At 32.9% G+C, this 27,099-nt stretch overlaps 1 protein-coding gene across 1 annotated transcript in view; it reads left to right on the top strand.

The window, feature by feature from the left end:
• The window catches only part of LOC127860025 (transient receptor potential cation channel subfamily M member 1-like), an 86,237-nt gene that overhangs the window by 14,097 nt on the left and 45,041 nt on the right, over positions 1-27,099 (top strand). Inside the window, exons 5-13 of the mRNA XM_052397741.1 lie at positions 6,784-6,929; positions 12,955-13,055; positions 14,381-14,585; positions 15,438-15,518; positions 18,646-18,774; positions 24,225-24,512; positions 25,615-25,789; positions 26,193-26,349; positions 26,568-26,752. Coding sequence (XP_052253701.1) covers positions 6,784-6,929; positions 12,955-13,055; positions 14,381-14,585; positions 15,438-15,518; positions 18,646-18,774; positions 24,225-24,512; positions 25,615-25,789; positions 26,193-26,349; positions 26,568-26,752 — 1,467 coding nt within the window. The remainder of the gene's footprint in view (positions 1-6,783; positions 6,930-12,954; positions 13,056-14,380; positions 14,586-15,437; positions 15,519-18,645; positions 18,775-24,224; positions 24,513-25,614; positions 25,790-26,192; positions 26,350-26,567; positions 26,753-27,099) is intronic.

The raw sequence follows: 27,099 nt of genomic DNA, 5'->3' as shown, positions 1-27,099 counted from the left end.
ATATTAAAATTGAAGAATATATATTGACATGCATTTAAAAAAGCATATTTGCATACAATAGCTACTGAAAACGAAATAGTTTAGACAACTGACAGACACTGGAACATGCAAATCAATTTAGACCATTTGAACATTGTCGTATGGTTTTGTTGAAGGATCTTTAGTTTGGAGGTTTAACATGGGCTTTCATTTGTCAATATTGGCGAACGTCAGTTTCTCCTTAATGACCAAAGAAACTTCCGAGAAAATCTAAAAAAAAATGTATTAGACGAAGCGTTTGCACTGGATACAATTTAATCTATTTTGGGTCGGATTTGGTGCTATACTCAACAGGCAAAAATAACATCTTTGCAAACTGCTATCAGTTTAGTAGACGAATTTAATTGTTAATATATAATAACATAACACCGTTTATTTGGATATGTCTTTACAACACTATTGTCAAATAACTTGATTCGCATTTTCCAGTATTTATTAACAATAAAAATAAAGTCACATTTAAGGAGACAATTAAAAATAAAAACACACTTGTGCTGTAATATGCGACAAGGAAGCAGTTGTCTATATAATACAGGACAACACATACAACTTCACATGTACTATAAAATGATTAAAGATTGGGTCACCGCTTTTCGAGACATTCGTGGTTTATGCCAGTCTATAGCATGTCTAGCCTCTCACTTAGCTCAGTCATGTAAAAGTAGCATGATCACGTTTTGATTATTTTTAAAAATAAAAAAAAGTATAATTAATTCCAACCAATTAAGAGTCCACACCATCCTTGAATTTGCGTGTGTATTCTTGGTGACCCAATATTGTCACACTCGTGAGAATGCTCAATTCAGCGAGATAATGTGATGACTCTTTGGACGTAAAGTGTGATTAAGAAATGTAATTAGCATGGGGACACATTTTTGTTTCCTTATCGACTTAAAGACCGCATACACTTTTTTATCCTACCACCGCGTGGATATCTGCCTGATATACCGTTGCCTGATTATATCACGGTCAACAGGAAGTTCTTATATCAGTCAATGTTTGGAGTAACGTGGGATTTGCAATAAAGTCAATAATTTCTATCAATACGAATCAGGTTCAACAAAACAAACAATTTGATACCAAAAACGTTTATATTCTTTTCTAGTTTTAAGTCCTAAATCACAAAAACGTTTATTAAAAAAAAAATCACCGCAGCCCGCACTACATAAGTTAAATGACGTCATCAATTTGACAATAAATCTTGAATATCGATATAGTCATTGCACTCGCAAGTGTTGCACAGAAAGTCAAGAAAAATGATAACTGGATACTTATTCACAACTATTTAATTAAACGAGTTAACACGATTATGCCAATATTGACACCATCATCAAAATGTCAATTTCAATACACATCTCCAAAATGGCGTCTCCAAACTATTCGGTGAAACGTGTTCTTCGATTAAATTTGTCGCTGCAGTCCGTTCCCGATCTTCATTTCAAGACGTTTATAATTAAAGCGGTCGTACTCTTCCCATTCGTAGTGCATACAACTTTTTTTCTCTATACGATGTTTAAAATAAGCGAATATTCGTGTCGTCTTTTCGAACGCCGTTGCTACATGTATGTCAACGTGTAACATCCGGATTAGCAAAATAAGCGGGGATCCGTACATTTTAAATATAAAAAAAATAATTTTTTTGCATATTTTTATGAAAATGTGGTATGATAAACAGAAAAACAGGTTACTGTCCCATCGTTTTGTAATATATCAGGCTCGGCACGAATAAAATAACAGCTCGGCAAGCCTCGCCGTTATATTATTCTTAGCCTCGCCTGATATATTACAAAACGATGGGACAGTAACCTGTTATTCTCTATGTCTCAACAATTAAAACACATATGTTTGTTTAAATTTGAGTTGAAATAAACCTTTATGAATGAAGCCCCTCTATACTCGGTATTGGTTGTTGAGAATTGACGTAAAATAATCGATACGCTGCTTCTAATGAACGGGAGGAAAACTGCATATTCCTAGAAATTATTGAGAGAAGTAATTTTCGAATAATATACACCAAAATGAAATTGTGTGCACACGTTTCTAACGCCTGATCTTGATAAATAAAAATCAGTTATGTTTGAATAAGAAACACGCTGCAACACGAAATTAAATGCTGCTTATTTAATGTCCTATACAATAATGGTTCAGATTGTCCAAAAATATGATGGCCTCGTTCTTAATCTCATTAATAATGGAGGGGATTTCCGGTAAAGTCTACCATCATAATACCCCAAACGTTTTCAATAAGGTTTAGATCAGGACTATTGCAAGGTCATGCGTGAACTGTTACATTGTTGTCTTCAATTTACTATGCGGTGAGCTTAGGAACGCTGTCATGCTTTAGAACCCATTCATCGTTAGAATAGAGGTGAGCTGTTGGCGACATCTATTACTCTAGTATGTGGCTTGTTCGGGTTTGCTCCTATGAATGATATTCTTTCTCAGATGTGGAATATTGAGTTGTGATACCCTTGTATTAAGGCCAAATATAGTTTTTGCCCAGGTCTTGAGCGTGATAGGGTACAGCCAGACTCAACTTTCATCTGTAAAAACATGTTGTTCCAGTAGAAGTTATTGTTCTAAGCACAATGTTTGAACTTTTGAAGGCAGAACTTTGCACACTTCAAGCTATGACGCTCATGAATCATTAGTAAAGTTTTAACTGCCCCTTTTTTATCAATTCATGTATGAAGTTTTCGCTTCCTCTTCTGTTCTGACTGAATAGAAATGCCGAAAATACGAATTGGACAAGGGCTAAAGGAGTTTAATCCAACGTTAAGTAATTAGTCAGTTGCATAAACATTGTACCTGTCTTGTTAAATGACCAATCAATAAAAAATATATTAACGAAAATGCTTGGAGCAGCATCAGGAAATTTTTGTTGTAAAATTATTTATAGAAATTCTATACTTATCATTTCGGTGTGAAATACATGTATATACATGTAGTTTGCCGAATGTTGAGCCTGAAAATCAAAATATATTCACAATAATACACAGGCAATCATACACAGACGAGTATGTTAATTATTATAGGACACATCCCTCACTTTGACCTTCATGAACAATGCGGAGGTCTCTATATTGTAACTATTTGACAAAATAAACCCTGCATAATCAGAAGAGTTCACAATTCACAATACCTTTCAGAAGAATTGAGGTGTGACCGCGGCAGTCTTTTTAAATGGAAGACCCGGGTTCGAACGACAGAGTGACCAGGAAAATCAAATAAACACCAACACATTTTAAAAATTGTATAATGAATTTATATATTTAATTGATTTTTCTCAATACTTAATATAATCAGAACATAATTAAAGTGATACCTCACTTACATTCGCGCATTGCTGAACCGCAAATCAAATTTATTAAATATAGTAAACCTGTGAGATATTTTGTTTATAATTACAACTCCGTCACTAACGATGTGGATGTCTTAGATAAATGCCTATTCGCTTTCGAATGTGCTAGTTTAAAATGTGCTATTTAATTATGCTTTCTTCAAAAGTTATTTTTGAAACGTTGAGGAAAACATGTACAGCGCATCGCACTTCAATACATATGATTTTTCAGGAGTATACGCTCATTCAAAAAAATCATTGATTGTGTTTGGCCGTAAATTACAAAACATAAATGAATTGTTTTCCATTACATTTTGAGAGTCCTATACAAGTTGGACGAGATTAGGTTGTTGTTTTGTTCTCTATTGCATTTTAGATAATGAATGTATAGACATCAACAACTATCCGACAAATTTGTAAAGAAATTATAGCGTTTCCTACGTAAAGTTTTTTTTTATTAACTTTTAATGAGTCCTATGAGGCATCATTTAGGTTTTAAAATGCAAACACATCATAAAGTATCGTACGCTTTCCCAGTATAGTTAGGTATTGTTCTTGTTAATTAGCCAAATGTGCGCTGTTTCGCATTGACAGACGGCACAATAATTTGCGGATTTTACAATAGTCAGTATGTCGACTGTTTGCACGCGAATTATTTGATAATATGTTTTAACGTTCTGTCGAATGTTCAGATTTAAATAATAATGTGTATTTATTTCAGGGCGTCTTTAGCAAGGGTCTTATATTGTCCCCTACCCCAAGAGAAAAGCCACGTCCCTAGGAGATTGTTTTAAATGATGCAATTTTCCCCATATTTCAAGCTTGATTTAGGAATTTTGTTCCCCTTGTTCAGTTGTATCGATATTTTTCCCCGAAAAGGAAGGCCAGGCATTTTGCAAAAATCATGAATGAATGCCCTATATTTGTTTAAAAAAATCCAGGGCTGATAATTTATACTGGATAATTTTGATTTGTGTAACATAGAAACATAGTTTTAAAACATTTGCTTTAATACTTACTTTACATTACTTGCAGCGTTATATTTACTTAATCTTTTTAAAAAGACTCAAGAGTGCCCGATTTGTACAGGAACAAGTGTTGGCTTACAGAATGCACATTTAAAGCGAAATTTGTTGCCGACCAAATGGCATTGGCTTTTGTCACAAAAACAGCAAGAGTGATGTATCTGAAATATAATAAAATGTTGTATGTTAAGATGCATGTACATAACCCTTCATGCAAGGATTATATTGTTGTTGCTTTGATGCATATGACAACGTTCAGTATTTTCTTTTGCATTTTTTAAAGAAGAGCCTTTGTAATATAAGAAACATGTTAATTTTTTTAATTTATAACTTGTTTGTTTTATGATCAATTAGTGCTAAGTTCGGAATTAAGTACGCATTTCAACCGGTTTCAACCAAAAAGAATAGCTTTGATAATTTCAAGTCAATTAATGCCCTTGTGGTCCAAACTGGTCACGCCCTGGTGGTCATATTATTAATATAGACTTATATAGTAAATAGCACGTGTTATAGTCTGATCGGAAACCGACATGTTCAGTGCTCTTATATTTGGTTTATAACACCAACTAGTGGTATTCTATGAAGATTATTCAAATCCTGGGGTCAACATTACATATAGATGAAACGTAATTATTATTATTATACCGGATTTATATAGCGCCCTTTTCATACAAGAGTGCACGTTCAAAGGCGCTTTATAACAATAAAAACAATATTTCGTACACTTAATATGTTGAAAAATGTATAAAGACATTTTGCTGACCTGATAATTTAATATTTTTAATAAAAGGACCATATTTATATTTATACTAATATATTGTTGGTTTTTGGATGTACGTTTGATTAAAACCGCGCGTTAGGTATGTAATTAATGTTAAGCTAGAATTAAAAGCGGTCTGAATCCCAATTGCTTTGCATTGACTGTTGCAAGGCGCTTAACCAAGTTAATGTATTTTATGAAGATAGTTCGTGTTATATTATAAAGGTTGTGGATTGAAACGGAAATTTATCTCTTGAGATAGTTTATGGAGTTTCGTTTGCGAAATAGTAAAAACCAAAGGGTGATATGTATATAGATAACTCTTTAGTACATTAAACTAATTTAAGCAAATATCTGGAACCACAAATCGCATAGCTTGTTATTTTGGAACATGAAACAAAGTTTTGTACAAAGTTTGCCTGTATATATATATATACATATATATATATATATATATATATATATATATATATATATATATATATATATATATATATATATATATATATATATATATATATATATATATATTTATATTAAACACAACCAGGAAAAGACCGTCAGTGAGATATACGTTCAGTAACTGATTGTGGGATATACACCCTCAGTAATGTAATACCCCATACACTATCAGTTACTTACGGTGTACTGTGTACTCAAAGTGTTATATAGACAATTTGTCACTAACTTTTCAGAATGTATAAGCCATTGGCTATAAGAATTGTTAGTCGAATAATGTGTCAATATTTAAAATTTTCACATATATCTGTACACATATGACGTAAACGTAGCGGAGGATTCAATAATACAAATACATGTAAAAGTATTCGCATATAAAAAACCATGTGGCTTGATTTTCAGTAAATGACAAAAGATTGTATGACTTTTGTTTTTAAGTATGTCATAATAATGTTAATATTACTAGTGTATAAATACGAAAATTACTTCAACAATAAAACAAATATTAAATAAATTGCCATCTTTTTAAATATGTGATTTCTGAAAATAAGTTTGTCTCAACAATTTGCATTTTGTGCAAGCGCAATCACAACATCTGCCTCACGTTTTAATCGTTTTTTATATCTGATAACGTTCCGAAATATGAATCCGTATAACGACTATTTTGTTCAATATCAGCCAGCATTTAACAAATATTCCGTTTAACTGTTTTAAACAGTTTGTTGTGTTTTTGATCGTTATTCAACATGACTGAGATATTCATATTACAACGAAACAGGCAGTACACTAATAGCTTATTGATTTGATTGACTGTCCGGTATGCATAATAACGGGACGGCGTTAGTATTGATTTACACTATATTACAAATAACTATACAAACTGTTTAAATATAATACTTAGTTGTGTTAGTCGACGGACAAAATATTGTTTAAGATTGTGATTGGTTTCAGCCATAGCACGATGTAAGATTTATGTTTCGATGTTTCAGTGGCAACATATATGTTACTAGGGCGTAATGTATTGACACAGAACGTGTAACTCCTTTAATCATCAGAAAAACAGCTGTGTGTATTGCTATAAACAATCTTACATCACCATCATATCGTCATTAACCACATCAGAAACAGTTTATATTACAATATTGAGTTTCATGTTGTAGCAAATGCCTGGTGCAGACCTGCGATCTACTCTTCTGCAGAACAGCTGAATACTGAAGAGGTATTGCCATACTGGGAGTACATGTTTATTTGGAGTTTATTGTTGCGAAAACACGAAATTGCGAAAATAATCTGGACCAAAACGAAGGTAAATAATTATACTTGCATTACATTAGAATAATATTAGTTAAATACACCTGACAGTACTGCTCGCCAGATTAAGCTAAAATTATTGCATTTTCGAAATGTATTTTATTAATTGTTGAATACATATAATTATGTGTGTGTGTGTTTGATCATTACCCATAGGCCATAATTTACAGATGATCACTTGAATTCGTGTGTTGACCGTCACATCAACGGCATATTGAACTATCAACCCACGTGTACCTATCTATACATTTACTAGTTAATTAAGTTTAAGTTCCATCGTTTAGAACCCAAAGTGACAAAGAGCACCGACTAAATGGAATTATTACGTTGAACAATTTTCTTTATAAACAATAAATTGCTTTGGAATGTTCCCTTGCTTTTCAAACATTGTAAGCGCAGACATGTCAAAGTTTTCCGAATAATACATTTATTAATAGCGAAATGAGCGATTACATGTTCTTGGGTATTTTGAAAAGGTCCACAGGTCAGATCCCATTTACAGTTATCGTAATCGATTTTGTTTACTAGTTTTACTAATTAAGAACATGATACAACAAGTTGGATAGTACGTCGGCTCCTTTTCTCTTGTTCTGTATTATTTTATTTGATAGAGAGGTTTTTAGAAAAAAAATCATACAATACCTAAGTCAATACAAACTATCTAACACTAATATTTTACTTTATGTATTACGTTACAAATTCACGTGTGTTCTCCGCGCTTGCATAAATTTTGTTTAAACCGATGTAGACCGATGAAAAGGAACCAGTTTCTTATTCTTTATTCAAGTCGAAAACGTAATTGACATTACTTACCTAAACATCAATACAATTGATCCAAAGTACCACATATAAATAAACATTATTGTATGTTTAGGAAAGATATTTAAAATATGTACTGCAATACATTTCAGCTTAATTTAACTTCATGGAAACCCTGTACCTTATTCGGTTTGAATATGGAATAATGTACCAAAATAATTGTTTCGGTTCCCAGGACCTTTGATCGTGCACAAATGTTTAAAGTCGCCGGATGTATCGTTGTGTGTGCAATTTAGTTGTGTGTGTAAGAAAATGTAAATTTCTTATTCGATTTTAAATAAAAAATACGACACCAGTTCCTGATTCCTTTTTCAAACCGAATAAGGAGATTTTCATAGATTAAACTTAGTAGAGATGTACTGCAATTAATAATTTTGATACACAACCTACATTAACAATAATTTCCATATATATTGGTCTCTCTGGTTCATATCAATGTATTGTTTAGTAAGAAAATGCCAGTCCCTTATTCGAATTGCATACTTAATAAGGAACCAACTTCATATTCCTTATTCAAAGCGAATATGGAACTGTGTTCTGATTCAATTAAACTTGGTAGAAATATAGTGTAATCATTATTTTTATTTGAACCTACATATACGATCATTTTTATCTGCATGCATTATTCTTTGGTTAATTTTAATTAATGTGTGTGTAAGACAATACAATTTTCTTATTATCGTCTTTATCATACCTGTTTTCAGCTTTTATCGTCAAATATAATATACCATAAAAACGTGACAGAATATATACATCTGACATAACCAAGTTTAAAAAACAGACACACGACATCTAAAAAATAGCATTTCCGAAAGTGATCGTCCTAAATAAAAGCTTCTGAATAAGGAACCAAATTTTTACCAATTTCTTATTGAGAGGCTTTAATTTTGTATACTTAAATTCGGATCATTCTCACATAGCCCAGTTTTATATTCGGTATTTTTGGCGATGTTTAGAGTAACATTTAGTAAGTATAACTCTTATTAATGATACAGTTCTTGAAGAGTCTGCTAATCATTACCCTTTGCCGAGACTGGGCCGCGAAAAAACTTGTTATCATAACACAAAATAACTATTAAGACATGTATTACAATACAAATGTTTGATACTTAACCTACATTTAGAATTATTTTCATCAATGTATCGGTGCCTTTGGTTTTTTTTTCAAGAAAATGGTAGTTTATTATTGGAGTTCCTTATTCGAGTTAAATAAGGAATAAGGAATTATTTTGTATTTATGTTTGAGTAAGACAATAACATATCTTTATTATCGTCTGCATAATGCTTGATTCAGCGTTAACCGTAAATAAAATATTAAATAGAAATTTGACAGAATACGTCCATAGAACATAATCAAGCTCAGATAACAAATACGACATCTAAAACAAAATAACATATCCGAAAGTGAAATAACTTACTATAAATTCCTTATTTAAAGGCAATAATTTCGGATACTCAAATTCGGATCATTATCGTATAACACAGCTTTGTGTTCGGAATTCAGGAGATGTTTAATGTAAGATGTGTTATTTATATATCTGATACAGTTTTTGAAGTCTTATCTGACCCTTACCTTTGGCAGTTACTATATGATAGCTAAATACTAAACATGTTTTAGATATCTTATTCTGTTCTCATACGTAAACACTTACGAAGCGATATTATTAATAATGCATTTTAACACGTCACCACACAAGCAAGACTGCTCCGTTGGCAGAAGTCCAGGTAGCTCTAGTTGACTGGAAAGTATCATCGAGATGTCTCAATATTTTTGTTTAAATAATTGAAAAATCTGCGCGCATACCTGTTGCACAAGCGTCTTTTCTTCATAGATTTGTTTTTGTGCTAATACGCGTGTTCTGCCTCATGTAGACCAACGGTATATCCGGCTACTTTTAAGGTCGGTACACGGCGATGGTCAGGATTGTAAACAGTCCTTCGCCGTTCTTAGCGTAACAGTTGCGCTCTGTTTTTGTACCGAATGCCAATATTTCGGACAGCGTTGTCATCAATGTGACGTCACTGACGTCATCATAAAGGCAACACTGCAACGGGGGCAGCGGTAAATGCGACTTTAGAAGACAATACAGTTTCATCAAAATGCCTCTTTATTTCGCGCGTTTTTTTAAAACTAACACTCAGACGCGTTTTCAACATGCTTTATTCCAACCTACATGTACGATGTTTTTTTGATTCACGAGTATCTTTATTATACGGCCGTTCTTCAAAACTGGACGTATTATAATATCACCCTTGGCGGGCTGCGGGCGGCGGCGGGCGGCGTCCACAGCAGTTTCCGCTCTCTAATTCAAACAATTTTCATTCGATCTTCACCAAACTTCGTAAGAAGGTGTCTCTAGACAATATCTAGGTCAAGTTTGAATATGGGTCATGACGGGTCAAAAACTAGGTCATAGTGTCACTTAGTGCATTTCAAGGATTTAGCATGGTTTCCGCTCTAATTGAAGTAGTTATCATCCGATCTTCACCAAATGTGTGCATTTCAAGCATTTAGCATGGTGTCTTCAAATGGGCGAATCTTGTGACAGTTTGGCATTCTTGTTCATATTAATTTATTTGTTAAGTAAGACAATGCCAGTTCCTTATTCGATTTAAATAAGGAATAAGGAACCAGTTCCTTATTCATTATTCAAACTAAATAAGGAACTATGTTATTAATTAATTAAACAAAGTAGAAATGTACTGCCTTTCATATTTTGTATAACCGACCTACATTTATTATACTTTTTGTTGATTTATTTCTCTCGTTGGTTCATTTTGATGTATAATTTATTGAACGATTATTTCAGTTCCTTATTCGATTTGAATAAGGAATAAGGAACCAGTTCCTTATTTATATATGGTTCACTTTGGATCAATGTCATGGACGTTTACAATTGAAGTAAGAAACTGCCAGTTTCTTATTTTGCTTGAATAAGGAATAAGGAACTGTTTCTTTTTTCCTTATTCAGCCGCGAAAGTGGAACTGGATTGTTAATAAAAACAAACATGTTCAAATGTACTAGATTGCACATGTATATCACATAAATGTTTAGTAGTGGTATAAATGTATGCTTTAGGTTTTGTATGTGAAGTTAGTATTCGTATTAGACAATGCCGGTTCGGTTTCAACAAGAAATCCTATGCAAGCGCGAAGACGAAACATGAAAATGTAACGTAAGACATAAAGTACATATATTCGAGTTATTTTATTGTGATTTACTTAAGAAATTGTATGCATTAATTTTCTTTAAAACTCTATATCAAATATGTTAAGCTTGAAAAAGCAATACGGAACTGTTCCTAATTCCTTATTGGAAAAATAAATAAGGAACTAGAAAAGAGGAACCAACGTACTCTACATTAAAAAATGTACCTTTCAAATTGTTAAATGAACGGATTTATTACATTATTAGCATTACTTTTAAAATAACAATACCTCGTGATGTAATGAAGGATATAAACCGATGCATCGGAATGCATTGTGACTGGTGTTTAATTTTTCCTGTGGTTATGTATACGTTAGACTTTACTACGATTATAATTTTGCATTAACAGGCCCAATTTGAATGAGCTCATCATACACATTGACCTGCATGCGCATATATTTTTTTTTATTTATTTAATGCTAAGTGTTATCATTAAAACAATCGAAAACAATGTGACACAGAAAGTTTGACACAAGAAAATATATGACGTGCATTGTAGTCATTACATGTTTTACTTCCACTTCTGTTTCAAATGTTCACTCTGACAGCCAAGCATATCTTATTATTAACCATAAATGTTTATTATAATGAGTGAAGAAAATGCCACATTCATACCACATTTCTTCATTCAGTACATTCAAGTATTTATTCAATATTTATGTGCACATTTAAACTGAAAATATCGGATCAACTGTTAAGTGCTCATTGATGCTAGTTTTGATGTTCTGCATTTAACCGGAAATCATACACTATAAGGCGATTTAGATTTATTAAATGGCATGGCCAATGTTTGGTGTTTTACCCCAAGTCCTTTAAGTTGGCAATGTAATGGGTTTTGAGCTATTGGGATTGGAATTCGAAGCCAAAGTCGAATTCCTTGCTCTGTATTGGGTATTTGAACTTTGGCAAATATGTATATACTGTTGATTACTCAGCTTGGAATTTGACATTCGAACTATTGTGAATTAAGAGACAGGAATACCAAAATGTGTACTATATATTCTTAATTTAGCGAATATTAAGGTAGGATCAAATACCCAGCTAGTTATTGGGTATGTTTGCGAATTCGAGTCAGATTCTAAATTTCACCTGTAATTTTATTATTCGGGCTAATTAAAATATATAACCAGGATTGAATATCGTGTAACCGAGCTAAGTGGAATGCCGAGATCGACTATCGAGCAAAAAATTGAAAAGATGATCAGTTCAAAAATCATTAAAATATAGATTCTTAACAGACAATTCATAAGACTGTATTATGCAGGAATTTTACAAAGAGGTTCTTGCCTATATCCGCGGTTGTTTTGTGTTGCGGCTAATTCCAAAGTATTGCTGATATATTTTAACTAGCTTGTCAACTGTGTGCATGTCAATATTTTAGTTCGTATTTGGACATTTTAGCATATATAATGGTCCTTTTTAGAAGTAAACAAACATATGTTTAATTGTTTCGCACCTAAAGCTTAATATATGTACCAGTTACTGCTTCTAGATTGATGAAACTTTACAAACTTTATAGCCAGCATGCGATCTATCGCAGCTCAATATGTTAGGTTTTGGTTTTTATACAATCAAATAAAAAGCCCTTCGTGTACAACTGATGTATTTTTAACTTATGTCACGCCAAACTTGAGTCCTGAGACGAATGTTGATTGTAGCGAATTTTGTGTTCTGAGGTCACTTTTCGGTTTCGACTTGTCGTTCCTGTTCCGCGTTAATATGCAAAACCACTTTATATTCCATTTGTTGAGTAAGATATCAGCAAATGCAATTATTTGTATTAAAAAAAACTTAAATAGCATTCTTATTTAGAATAGAAAGAAGTTTGAATTTGTTAAAAAAAGTACGCTCCAAAGCTCTGTTATTTAATTGTTTGGTTTTAATGTGTGCGTTTATATCACTTTCCATTGTCTGTTAAAATAAATGTGCCTCGATAGGGTTATGTATTGATATTTCACTGTTTTTTATTATTTCCTTTTATTGTATCGACAGCATCCGCTCTTCGTGTCCCTCATTGCATGCAATTTATGCAAGGCGGTGAAGCAGGAAACAAACGATAACGTTTTAATTGTCGAAATGGAAAACAATATGAGGTAGGGTTTTATACTGCTCCACAGTTAAACAGTTCTCCGGGCATGCATATGAATAGCATTAATAAAATACAAGTGAATAATTTTAACACATATCCATAATGAATAAAAGCAAATGCAAAGCAAATAGTTATTATGTGATATTTTTATAGGAAATCCACTTTAAATCAAGGTGACGATTTCAATAGTCAGAACGTTCAGTATGTATTGAGACTTAAGTATATACAGAGATGTTCATAAATGGTGACGCTCCTGGTCTGTCATGAACATCGTTGTTCATAATGCCTTACATACCCGAACACTCCACGCTGAGTTTTAAATGACTTGGTGTGGGAAGCAGCATGTCACGTACATGTCATATTGTAAACAAATGATCTCGCTACAATAATCAAGAGACGGTTCTATAATAGCAGGACGAACGTTTAACAGACAGTCAAAATGATGGGAGAACATAGCGTGATACACGTGCTATATCTTATTTATCAATAATTTTGAGATTTGTCGCTTATTGCGTCGATTGTAGTGGTCGATTACAGACTAAGAGAAAAACGTATATGTTTCATTCGTAGCCAGATACAATGAAAAGCAATTCACTGGCGTACTTTTCTGATGTGAGTAGTACTGAAAGTATAAGGAAATACGATGCTTATAAATGTCATCAGCATGCTTTCAAGCAATTTCGTCTTAAATACTAATTATTGATAATATTTTATTTTTATATATTGCAACAAGATACCTTTTCAAATGTTTTTATATGTAAATATCTGTAAATGGCCTACCGAAAGTATAAACTTATTTAAATAAAGTTTACTTCACTTCTGTTGTTTGTTGACACGTACTTTGTCCTTTAAATGTACTGTTATGTTAATAAAATAAAACAAACCAATTTGGAACATATCGTCAACGATCGGACAGTGTTGCCGTAAAGAAAAATTGTTTGTGTCCGTTGATGCATAGTAACGAACAGATTAAGCTTAAACAAGTGTAAACTAAAATAAGATAGCATCTAGCGAAATCATACGCGTTTAATGAAGAAAAAGTGCAAAGGATGTCGAATTAAATACTTTACTTGCCGACTGTTAGTATTCGGATGCGATTTGTCTCTTTTTGTTTATACATAGTATTATACGGAATGTGCGTTGAATGCCCCTAAATTTCAAATCTCTTCTTGATTTTAAAGGTATCAATGACCATATTTATATATTCGCAAATTATTTGTTTTAACATGTTTAAAACCAAGATTGCATTAAAGATTGTATGATGATAGTGATTGTATGTATGTTTAAGACATAACGTATTTATTTATTTGCTAAACTTTTTTCATATAGCGAGTGGTCTACTGTGGCTATAGATTGTCTTCACGAAAGCTACCAGATTAGTGAACCAGAAACATATCACTATCTGAAAATGACCATGCCTTTTTGGTATACACAATCATGTCTAGATTTGGCTGTTGAATCGAAGAACATGGAGTTCCTGGCCCAACAAGCATGTCGCAATCTGGTTGGAGATGTCTGGAATGGGAAAACAACGGTATGGATTACAAGTTAAGCAAAGTAATTTACTTCATACAGATAATGTTTGAATTCATTAATTCGATATAAATCCAAAATGTGTAAACACATTCTTCATTGTATCACGTTTTGAATATCATCTAATCGTTTTTGATTTGTTAAACGGAGTATATTTAGGTACATTATGTATTTATATGCTATACTTATCTTACTTCTGTGCGTATGTTAAAGCTGTATATATAGTTATATATATAATTCAATAGGATAGTTTAATGACAATGCGGTAACTTATCAAAGCCTTTTAGGCCAACATACATGCTACATGTTAACTTTATATTTAAATGTCGCCTTTATAATCGTCAAAGCAATGCATGGGACCTTAATTCAATTGTTCACATACCACGCATGTATACCAAAAATTTGCTTTGCTATTTCTATAGGCAAACAATAAGTATTAGGGACTGCGTAACAATACCCAAATATATTGCAAGAAATGCAATTAATTATAACTATGAATTTAGATGAATGATGAATGATGATTATGTATGAAATTTCACGATCGAAACGATATGCTTCTACTCGTTTTTCTCAAAATTTGATTTACAAACAAAATATGCAGACATGTATACAGAATTCATGCGGCTTGCAACAAAGCCGATACATAGCATACGTTCAAATACACATAAAAACTTTTTATTCACCATGTACTTTTAAAATTATTTTGTTTTACACAAAGAAGTGATCGGAGTGGTTGTTTTCTTTAAAACAAAATAACGTTATTTCACTCTCTAACTTTAATTGATCAATCGTTACGTTGCTTATTCGCAATCTATCTTCTAAGTTGAACAAATTTTGTTTCATCCTGTTTCAGTGTGTCTATTCAGCCCTAACCAGGATCAAGTTCTTCTGGAACAAAATGCAGGCTCCAAAAACCAAATTCGCGTACAATGTGGTATGTTATGAATCATCTGGTTTAAAAAATAGACACAGTGTAGCCTGTGAGATAAAATGCGTATATATATATATATATTTATATATATGTGTGTGTGTATTAACAGACAGACGGCATTTGCACGTGTGCGTCTTAATTGTACATACAAAGGTTAACGATTACGATCAATTTGCAAATTTTCTGTCAGCGGACTTATAGGTTACGATTCATTTCGATATTGCGGCTGTATCGTCTCAAAATTGACTGGTCCATGCATATTTGAGCAAACCAAGCAGTCCAAAATCAGTTACAGTCACATCAACTCTACAATAGGAATTTTTTGCGACTACATTCAACGCAGAATTGAGAATAATGCACATCATGTAAAATGCAAGCACAAATAGAAACATCAAATAATCATGTGAAACTGAGAATTTACTGCTAAGTAAAGTGACTTTGAAGTAGGATCTCATGGTCATATAATGAGCTTGCGATGGTGGAATAAATACATTATTACCGAGACCTCTGTGCGAACGTACAGAAGGAATATTTGAATTTTCTGAAAAATTGCCTCTTATTGCTTGATACATGCAATTGATGTTGTCCTGATTTTGATGTATTGAAGAGCGCCCTTGCTAACACTTAAAACTGTGCGCATTATTAGAGAGATTTCAACGTCGATAAGAAAAGCAATTACATTTTTAAAATAACAAAAAATAGAGAACCTGTGTTATCAAGTTCGATGTACAGTCGCAAAATGTACGTAATGTAGAACATTCCAGTTCAGTTACATACACAGTTGATGATTTGGATCCTATATAATACATTCAATATATATTGCCGTGGTCTATTTAAATAATCCATTCGTGTCATTTGCTCTAAATTGTTCCTTTCATGAAGTGATATTATAATCAAAAGTATGCACTGTGTAATAAAATTTTTTATAGCGTTTAACTCAATGTTAATAATGAGTTAACGATTCAATGTTTCAAATCGTAATTAACCGTCCGGTTGGAAAATTTAATTGTTTCAATATCATACATCACTGTTTTATTTTTTAAAGAAATGAAATGTTGTTGCTTTTGATATTCTTTGGAAGAAGTCAATTTATTAATATTGAAATATATTGTTTGGTTTCCTTCGTCGTTTGCTTTTACACAGATTGCAAAATATCGAATATGTAAACGGGTTGATTAATTTGATAATTTATTACTAAGTCATGATATTAACCTTTGTTTTTGAAGTACATACATATGCATAGATATATGGAGGATAGTTGTTTAATGCAGTGCATGATCTTATCATTATTTCATGATTAGTCATATACATCTTTTTTGCGAGTGGTGGATAATATCAAAATAACAAAAAGAGGTTTTATTAAATGCGTATGTACCATGAATTTATCAAATTTGCCAATCTTGATCGAACGTAATTACATTTAGTGAATTTTGATGTCATTAGTATCATTAATATGACTTTATATGACCACAAATTGATCACACCGCTGATGTAGGAAATGTGTGCTCTAGTTACTTCATCCTCAAAGATAAGTTACAATTTTACTGAATTGTATAACTTATTTTCGATAATGTAATAGGACGACATGGTTATTTACGTAATGTTTTGGGCTTTTGTTTCAAAACTTTGCCAACAATAGTTGTACTTAAATCAATTATCACTAAGCTGAAATGAAATAATAAAACCTTATAGGTTTGCTCGAGCAAGCTTGAATCGACTACGTTATAATTGACGCATTAACCGTCTAGCATAAACAATATTTGCGACCATTGATGTATCAGTTATATACAAACCGCACGCTTATTTTCCGGCAATTTTAAATCGAATGCATCATTTAATTTAGTGTTTTAAATACGGCCGGAATGAAATCCAAACATGCCTGTTGGCAATAGCGCTTTTATAATGATAAGCAAATCATCGTGTGTATACGGGATATTTTGTGTGCGAAATTTAAAGAGTATTATGCAACAAAAAACTGAATGCAAACACTTTTAAATTAGTTAATTATTGTTGAAATTAATGCTATGGAGACTTACCCGAACCATGTTTCTTTATATATTCTGTAACGCACTGTGCGGTCATTTTTGACGACACTGCTTCAGCGAAGCAGCTCGTCTAAGCTATCATACCATGAACAAATTATTCACAATGGCGACCTATGTAAAAGACCGAGCCAGTTCGATTGAGTGAGCTAAAAAAATTAATCGACATACCTCACTGATTATCATTGATAAAGGTAAAAGCAGCTTGGTTCCCGTCCTCTTTCAAATTTATCGACAGGAACCAGACCCGAAACTGCCTTCAAAGGCTCTGACGCTGGAAAAAACCCAAATGTAGTTATTTTTAGATTTGATCGAGAATTAAACCCGCCCCTCAGTTTCGCTGAATGGGTCAAGTTCCCCACGGGTACTACTTTCCCGTACCCCCACTTTTTTTTCGTACCCAAAATGTTTCGTACCCAATTTTTTTTTCGTACCCAATTTTTTTTACACTCAAATTTGTGTTCGTACCCAAATTTTTTGTTTGTTACCAAATTTTTGTGTACCCAATTTTTTTTCCTACCCCATTTTTTTTCGTACCCAATTTTTTTCGTAAGCAAATTCTTTTTCGTACCCAAATTTTTGTACCCACATACACAAATGTGGTGATGTAGATAAACTTAAATTGATGTTTTTATATCTATCCTCATCAAAAGCATCACACCAGTACTGCCAGTACTTTGATCAACTAAAGGAAACGAAGATTCGTGTTATTGCCATATACAATTTTTAAAAAGGGTGATCATCTTTACTAGCCCAGAAATTGTAGCTGATGTAACTGTGTAGCTGATTTTAAAATGTATTCTTTGTTCATAGTTTTTTATCATTCGATTCTTTAATATACTCATTTACATAGCTCGTATTGACGAAGATCTCTTCTCTTACCTCTTTACGGTTATCGCTTAAACCTACATTGCTAAAGAACCTTGTTGTCTGCTTAAATAATTGACCCATTGTCCAACGTTTAAATATCTACATCCATATACTTGATGCGATAAGGCGTCGTTGTATCGATACAACTCGCATATATCGTATTTACAATGAAGACATATAAGCGAGTAATGTATGGTTTTTGTTTTGTTTACCAACAGGTCTCGTATTTGGTGTTTCTGATCCTGTTCGCGTACGTGCTGCTGTTTGATCTTCCAAAAAATGTATCGACCAAGGAATTAGTGTTAATGGCATGGGTACTGACCATATTGGTTGAAGAAATCAGACAGGTAATTCATAGACATTATCATTAAGACTATGCAACAGTTTCAACAAAGCAAATATGATATGTAAACAATTAACTTAAATACACTCATAATAATAATAATCTAATATAAGTAATAAATACATACGTTGCTGTTATTCTTGTAGCACACTTAAACAATGCTGTATCAACATACGTGTATCTAGTGCGATTAAAAATAGTCTTAAGTTATAATCATTATTACAACAAATCGTTTCAAGACACTTGTATAAATTTTATGTTTTAATGTATAATTCAACATAATAGTACGTACAATTTATTACACTCTAAATAAATTATGTTTACTGATTTCACACTGAAGTTTTTATTTGACAAAAAAAACACAAAAATGTATAAGAAACTTATGTTCATCTTTAATTCGTTTTTTATTTCTATTATCTATCTCACATACATGAACACGACTTGATTAATTTCACTGCAGAGCAAAACGAAAGCAATAATCATACATAAATAATAACCTCCGATGACTTAAAAAGATACAACATTCTCCTCTAAAACTATTATATGAGGTATTTATTGATAATGTTTATTTTTTACACAGTAAACATATGCTTTTTGAATCAAAGCGCTGATGGCACTGAATTTGTTCGCTGTTGTATAATCTTAGACGCAACTCAGTTTTCAAAATTATGTCATAGCTTTTTATTTCGCAAGTTTGAAATGACCACAGCTGATTGAAATTTATAAAGAGTGTGTCATAAAGCACAGGTCGAGATTTGTGTTGTTTTTTTAAATCATTGATACAGCTAATCAGTGTGCACAGGCTAATCTTATTTGACATGCATTAAGCCCCGTTTTCCCTGAAAGCAGCCAATCTGTACAGGTTTCAATGATAAACACTAAACAGGCCAACGTTGTCTTACAAGCTGTTAAATACACACTATGTAGAGTACCAGTAAGAAGAGGCAGAAAAGGTGGTTAGAGCAAACGCTTTAAGCATTTGTCGTCTGCTAAATTTTACTTCAGTTATCCACACAGGCAGTCATGGGTTACGGCTCCTACCGTAGCTAAGCCATACTGATTTGCAAAATTGCGTCTACATGATTTGTGAGCTTCGCTCACAAATAAAAACGAAACATATGCATACGCTCTGTTATGACATCTCTTCATAAATACTCGAACATCGTATCGTTATTAGGCTTCGTATTTTTACTTGGCTTAGAAGAAAACAATGAAAACGCACAGTGGTATTGCAACACAATTGCCTTTTCCCTGGTGTCAAACAAGATAAAGATGTCATCCTATATCGGGTAGTTAAACTTATCCGTGTAACACATGAATGGACTAGTACACAGGCTTTGGGCTGCATGCGCTGTGGATGGACTCTTACAAAGATTTGTGGTGGCATTATTTAAGATTAACATGCTCAGTGTGTCATAAGCTATGGACGGACTATTATGCACCCTCAAAATGGCAAACGCTATGGACGAACTGTTACACAGGATCACGGTTGCATACGCTATGGACGGACTTTTACGCCGGCTAAGGGTGGCAAACGCTTTGGACGGACTGTTACACAGGCTCAATGTGGCATGCGCTATGGACGGACTGTCACACATGCTCAAAATTGCATATATTCTGGACGGACTGCTACATACGCTAAATGTGGCATACGCTATGTACGGACTGTCACCGGGCCCAGGGTGGCATAACCAATTTACGGACTGTTAACACAGGCTCAAGGTGGCATGCACTATGGACGAACTGTTACACAGGTTTAAGATGGCATATGCTATGGACAGACTGTTACACAGGCTAAAGGTGGCATGCGCTATGGACTGACAATTTCACAGGTCAAAGTGGCATACGCAATGGATGGACTGTAACACAGGTTCAAGGTGACACACGCTATGGACGGACTGTTACACAGCCTCAAGGTGGCATCCGCTATGGACGGAATGTTACACAGGCTAAAAATTGCATTCGCTATGTACGGACTGGTACACAACCTCAACGTGGCACGTTCTATGGACGGACTGTTACATAGGTTCAAGGTGTTATTAGCAGTGGACAGACTGTAGCAAAGGCTCGATGTGGCATACGCTATCACGGCCGTTTATCCGAGGTGGCGCTACGGCCCGGATTTCATGAATAATTGTACAGGATGATTAGGTTGTATACGCTTGTTCATTATATATCGCAATATTTTTGAAATCTTTTTATCTAGTGCAATTAAGCAAAGATTAATTCATCAACAAATTTACAGAAACATACATTCTCAAACCATTTAAGAACGTGAGAACCTTTATAAGTTGTGGCATGGTGGAGTTTTTAAAAAGCATGTAAATGAGTTTGTTCTGTGTGACGAGCACATTTCCACCCGATATAATCGGTAAACAGATCAAACGATTGCGTACAACATATATTAGATGCTGCATGCACAAACATGCGTGTTTCTTGCTTAGGTCATAGATAAATTTACCAAAGAGATGGAGCCAATGCTATGGAGATGGCGCTTATGATAGGAGGTTTCGACACTGCATGATGTATCAATTAACAGTCGAATCGCAATTACATCATCATTCATCACATGACATACATTTGAAAAATAATGTTATTTGTTATATTACTGTAGTTTTCAACGCACGAAGGCCCAAATATGTACAGAACATAAATGCGTTCTTTAAAAATTAAGACAATTTTTTTTTAAATATTTAAATATCAATTCAATTAAGAAGTCACCAACATGAGTAAAACATATGCTACGATATATACCAATTATTTTGCATTTGTATCTCAATTATAAACTAATTTATCAAAATTGATTTAAATAAGTCATTTATCAGAAAGCCTCTTGAACTAAATGTCTAAATGGTTATAGATGCGTGAGCTACGGAAGGTCTCAAGTTATCTTATTTGTAATACTCGATATAACCAACAACTAAATGCTCAACATTATCAAAATAGTCAATCGACAGCAATTTGGACATACAGTATGACAATTCACGAAATAAATATAAGATAATACTTTATCTTGAAACGATGATGTGTGTCCCTTAATCAAAATGCGTAAAGTACTAAAAGGCCAATATGAACGAATCTTAATAAGGCTCATAAGTGTTGTTTATCCACCTATCAACTCCAAACAATGAAAATAGCTCGGTCTTTTTTCGTCAACTTTTTTGTATTAAACATGTTTAATGTTCTTATCTTACAAAGACGGACGATTAAATTCGTCATGACATGATTATAAATCTACATTTTCTATTAAAACACGCACGCGACTTAAATGTGATGAAGTTATCTTTTTTTTCAAAAATAACTTAAGCCATGTAAACAAAATAGAAACCATTACATAAAATATGTTACTTTAAACTATCTATAAATGTGCAATGGCGTCACCTCCTACTCATAACTCCACCTCATTGGCATTGGCTCCATCTCTTTTTGAAAGATGCAAATTTATCTATTAGATCAGCTACATGTAGAAGCCGATGTATTTGTGTATGCATTAACTTGTACATGTTTAAAGCAATCGTTTTATGCAATGAGCGATTTAATTGGCTGGAAATGTGCTCGTCACACTGGCAAAATACATCGATCTGCTTTTACGAATTCTACCATGCCACAACTAATAAGGGTCCTCACGTTTCCAAATGGGTTGGGATTTTATGTTTCTGTACATTTTTGGATGAATTAATTTTCGCTTAATCGCACTACAATGGCCGATTTTTTAAAATAATGCAAAATATGTTAAACAAACACATATAAAACCTAATCACCCTAAACAATAATCCGTTAAATTTTAAGGAAGTACAACTTTAATCATTCCCATGTGTTTTTTGGAAGATCGGTTGACATCGGCTAATTTCGGTAAATATCGTATCTGAAGTCGTGAGATGAAAATTGTGTTAGGTTTATTATTTACAAAATAGTATTCTCAAATAAATTCATGTTTTATATCATTCTAAAATAAAGTGCATCGATGATATGTATATTGCAATATATAACGACGTCAAAATATATTGTTCTTAAAAAAATGGTGTAAAAAATAACAGAAAGTAATATATTTTCGCGACAAAATAAAAAACAAACAATCATGAATCGTAACCAAAAAGGACTGTTTAGAGTAAAAAACAAGGTGTAAAAAAGTGAAAAAAATACTTAATGATCATTCATATTTTGGGCTTAACAAAATATTGATAGCACACCAGCGTCCTCATCGACGAAATCGTGGAAAATAGGTCGAAGGTTTAATATTTTGTATAACCGTGCTTTTATCGATTTTCTGTCAATATTAAGACAATTGTATCCAACGAAATCCTTGAAGCAAGTTGATTTAGTTGACAATTGCTTGGTGTTACATATAATGCACACGATGATATGGCATGTGTGGAAGCACTTAGAAAGTTGTTCCAATTTGTGAATTTGTCGTCAAAAGATCTAATGACCTACAGCTGTTTCCCATTTATTGTGTCAAATAACATGGCTTTCAACAGTGCTAAAGGCCCGAACTATTCGAAATTGATCCCACTCATTTCATGTGGTGTAATGCAAAGGCCTACTGCTGAAAATATTGCTGGGTCAGGGCTAAAACTCGGGCATCCGGAAATGTTTATTAAACGGGATGGAGAGGATGCAATGATTGGTTTATTTTTTTAAATGCTGAAGGCTTGCCTAAGGTCACTAATTCTAAAAAAGGTATTAGATGAAGTTGTTCCAAAAATATGTAAGTACTTAAACGAATGATTGGAAAGAAAATTTCAATAGAACGTTTTATTTCATTACCTTCAGTACTTTTTCAGTAATTGCAGGAGTTCTATTGTGTGAATGTCTTTATTTATTTTTAAGTAACAGTGATCTCACCTTTCAACTAAGGTAAGAAATTTGGCACTGCATAATCTGCATAATGAACTTTATATGTGCACAAAATTTCATCAAAGCCCCCTTAGTATTTTTTAGTTATCGTATTATTTTTTTTGTGTGAGTTTTTGTTTCTATTTTTAGCAACCGTGACCTGATCATTCACATTAGGTTCAAAATAAAAGGCCGTACTTAATCCCCATATTGCCTTTTTATGCATGCAAAGTTTCACCAAAGTTGGTTCTGTATTTGTAACTACTTAAAGCTTATGTTCTTAAAACAGTAAGAAATGCATGTATATGTTTAATTTAAATACGTTGTACTATCGCAAACAAAAACAAAACTGAACGGATGTTATGTTTGTTGATCTTATGTATTAATAAATCATTTTAATTTTAAGTATGTTGACAAGTATGTGTATTCCCTTGTTAAAATTGCGAGTATCACGAAACCAAACAGGAAGACGTGTGTACTTACAATCGTCCTATTTGTTTTAAATGGATTTTAACATTTTCATAAACGCCTGTTTTGAAAACAATATGGCGACTTGATTTTCCCCGGTGATCAAACATAGTCATAAACGATGAATGAGTCTGCTATTGTTTGTTGTAGATGCATCAAACGTGTCAGATGTCTGGTTATAAGAAGGCTATTCCATGTGTACAGCGAATCAGAAATTTGAAGAATTACTTTTTGGAAGGATGGAACCTCATCGATTTATTAACGATCGTCATGTTTTTACTGGGGTTCGGTCTGCGATTCATACAATTTCGAGGCACGTCGGTTGATTGGCCAAGAGTCGTGCTTGCTGTCGATTTTGTTGTGTTCTTCTTCAGACTCGTTCACATATTCTCTGTTCAGAAAATACTTGGCCCTAAACTAATTATAATTCGAGGGATGGTGAGTGTATTATTTTTTAAATTGCTGAATACATATAACATGTAGCAATATTAAATAAAGGTCGATAATTTGATTACATTATACACGCTTTTAATCTAAAGATCTCAAATCAATTTAAATTATTTCGTTAGAGAAATATTGTCGATAAGAGTTCTTTAAAAACAATTAATGTGTGATATATGAAATTATTACGAAAGCAAAAAAAAATCAAAATTCATAGAATAACCGGTGGTATACTTATGGGAAGTTGTATTTTGTCTTTTTTTAATGAAAACAATTTATGAACAAGAATAATTTGTCAACATTTAACATGATACATAGCCGCAAAATTGGTATCTTATGTATGCTTCCCGAATCGAACAGAAAATGCAATAATATGTAAGGAAATTTGAAACGACGCCGATGTGTTTGCGTTTTGTCAGGTAAAAGAAGGTTTAATTATCTTCTCTGATGTCATCTTAAACGCATGTTCATGAGTTGCGGAGCCATACAACGAAAATATTCATTGTATTTGACGACAGATGAAATGATAATACCATCTGAAACTGCATTAACAAATGTTACTTGTTTGCATGTGCTGCTTTTTTACGAAAACTTAACATATTATAGCAGGTCGAGCATAATGACACCATTTATATAACGTTATTTGATCTAATATCTAGTGCTCTCGATTATTAATCGATATTACTTAAGTATAACATTATATTGTTTTTAAGGATATTGTTCTTTTGTTAAACATATCGAATTTTGATCATACTATGATTCTGTTTACCTATCGTATATTGATTTATAAATATGTTCAAACAACTTGGAAATAATTCCGGGTGACGTTATAAAACCTTATCAATTCACTCGACCTAGGGTGATATGAACTTTGTAATCTTTCACTCGTATTCGCAACCCATTTAAGTGAAATAAAACAGTTATTTGTGCACCAATGTTGCATCGTTTTGTCCGAGATATGCAACACTTAAACTTGCTGTAGAAAATTGAATAGCTTTTGTTCTCATGGTGTAATTTTATATTGTTATGTCTTAAATGCATGATGAAATAGACAAATCAGTGTGCGATTTCCCTCAGTTATATCATTGTTGAATTTTAGGTACAAGACCTGTTGTATTTCTTGGTTATTATGGCTGTGATTTTATTGGCTTACGCCATTGCGTCGTACTCCATTCTCTACGCCGATTCTCCTGTAACTTGGGAAACTGCTATACAAATAATAAGGAAGCCTTACTGGCATCTTTATGGGGAACTCTTTCTAGAAGATATGGAAGGTACTTATAAATTAAAAGAAAAGTCGCCTCTATGTAACAAACTTAAATTCGACGTGAGTGCATCAATTCCTTACATACAGATGATTGTGCATTTTATTTAGATTAAAACAGCCAAATATGTAGATAGATGCTGATAAATGCCTTTTATATTTGATATACGCAAATAATAATAATATTAATAATGATGATATTAATAGTGCTAAGAAGAAGAAGAAGAAAAACGGTAATAATTATACTAATAATTTAAATAACAATAATACTAATAATACTCATCGTCAGTTTAGGTATACTATAAAATTATTTATCATACATATCATAAATCAATCACTCTTGGATTTGATAGTTAAACATGATCAGTGCAAACTTCCAGCCATAACGATTAATAAACATTTTTTTCTAAAAGATTCAACGGATTGTACAAATGACTCTAGCTTATGGACGAACGGAACAAGTGAACGCTGCCTAACCGAGACTGGCAGGATTGTAGGTCCCTTCATGATGGGAATTTACCTGTTGTTTTCAAATATCCTGCTTCTCAACCTTCTGATTGCAATGTTTAGGTATTAAGAAATACTTCAAAGAACTTACACTAAAATGAAAAGATAAGTGATATTTGATTTATTTATATTTGAATAGCTCAAAAAGCATGTTGTGTCATGATATGTTAATAATTGAATAATCATAATTAAATAAAAATGTTCGCAGTAGTACGTCGATTTCCGATCTTGAGTTAATGAAATAAATAGTAATTAAATTGATTGTGTGTTGTTTTTTTCAGTTACACATTTACTAGAATCCATGAGCATTCAGACAAGATTTGGTGTTTCCAGAGATACGTTATCGTCAAGGAATACGCACTACGGCCCGTACTATGCCCTCCTGTGAATGTATTCTGGCACATATACAAGCTTTTCCAATGGTGTCTACATAAGTGTACACTAAAGCCCTTAGATGATCCTTTCCGTAAGTACCTATTAAATGATGTAACATACATATAGCTACTTACTGTTATTTTAAACTATACGGTCAAAGACAAGTTTGTAATTCAAACTACTTCAATGCGCGTTGTTTGTTTCGATCATCAACTCGAAGCGCACGTGCAGCACACTCATTACTGTTCAATCAATGATGATTTCCAAATCGCAAAAGTATTTACCAAGGTGTGTACATATTGAGCTTGTTGTATAAAACGCCCAAACGCATTTCACAATATACGGGAACTTCAACGTACCCATGTTTTCACCGGATAAAGAGTTCAACGGCCTTCACGACATATTACAGAATCTGATTTTCACAAATTTAGATTAAAT

The sequence above is a fragment of the Dreissena polymorpha genome, chromosome 15, assembly GCF_020536995.1.
Source record: "Dreissena polymorpha isolate Duluth1 chromosome 15, UMN_Dpol_1.0, whole genome shotgun sequence".
NCBI classification, from domain to species: domain Eukaryota; kingdom Metazoa; phylum Mollusca; class Bivalvia; order Myida; family Dreissenidae; genus Dreissena; species Dreissena polymorpha.
This window is presented reverse-complemented; position numbering and strand designations above follow the sequence as displayed.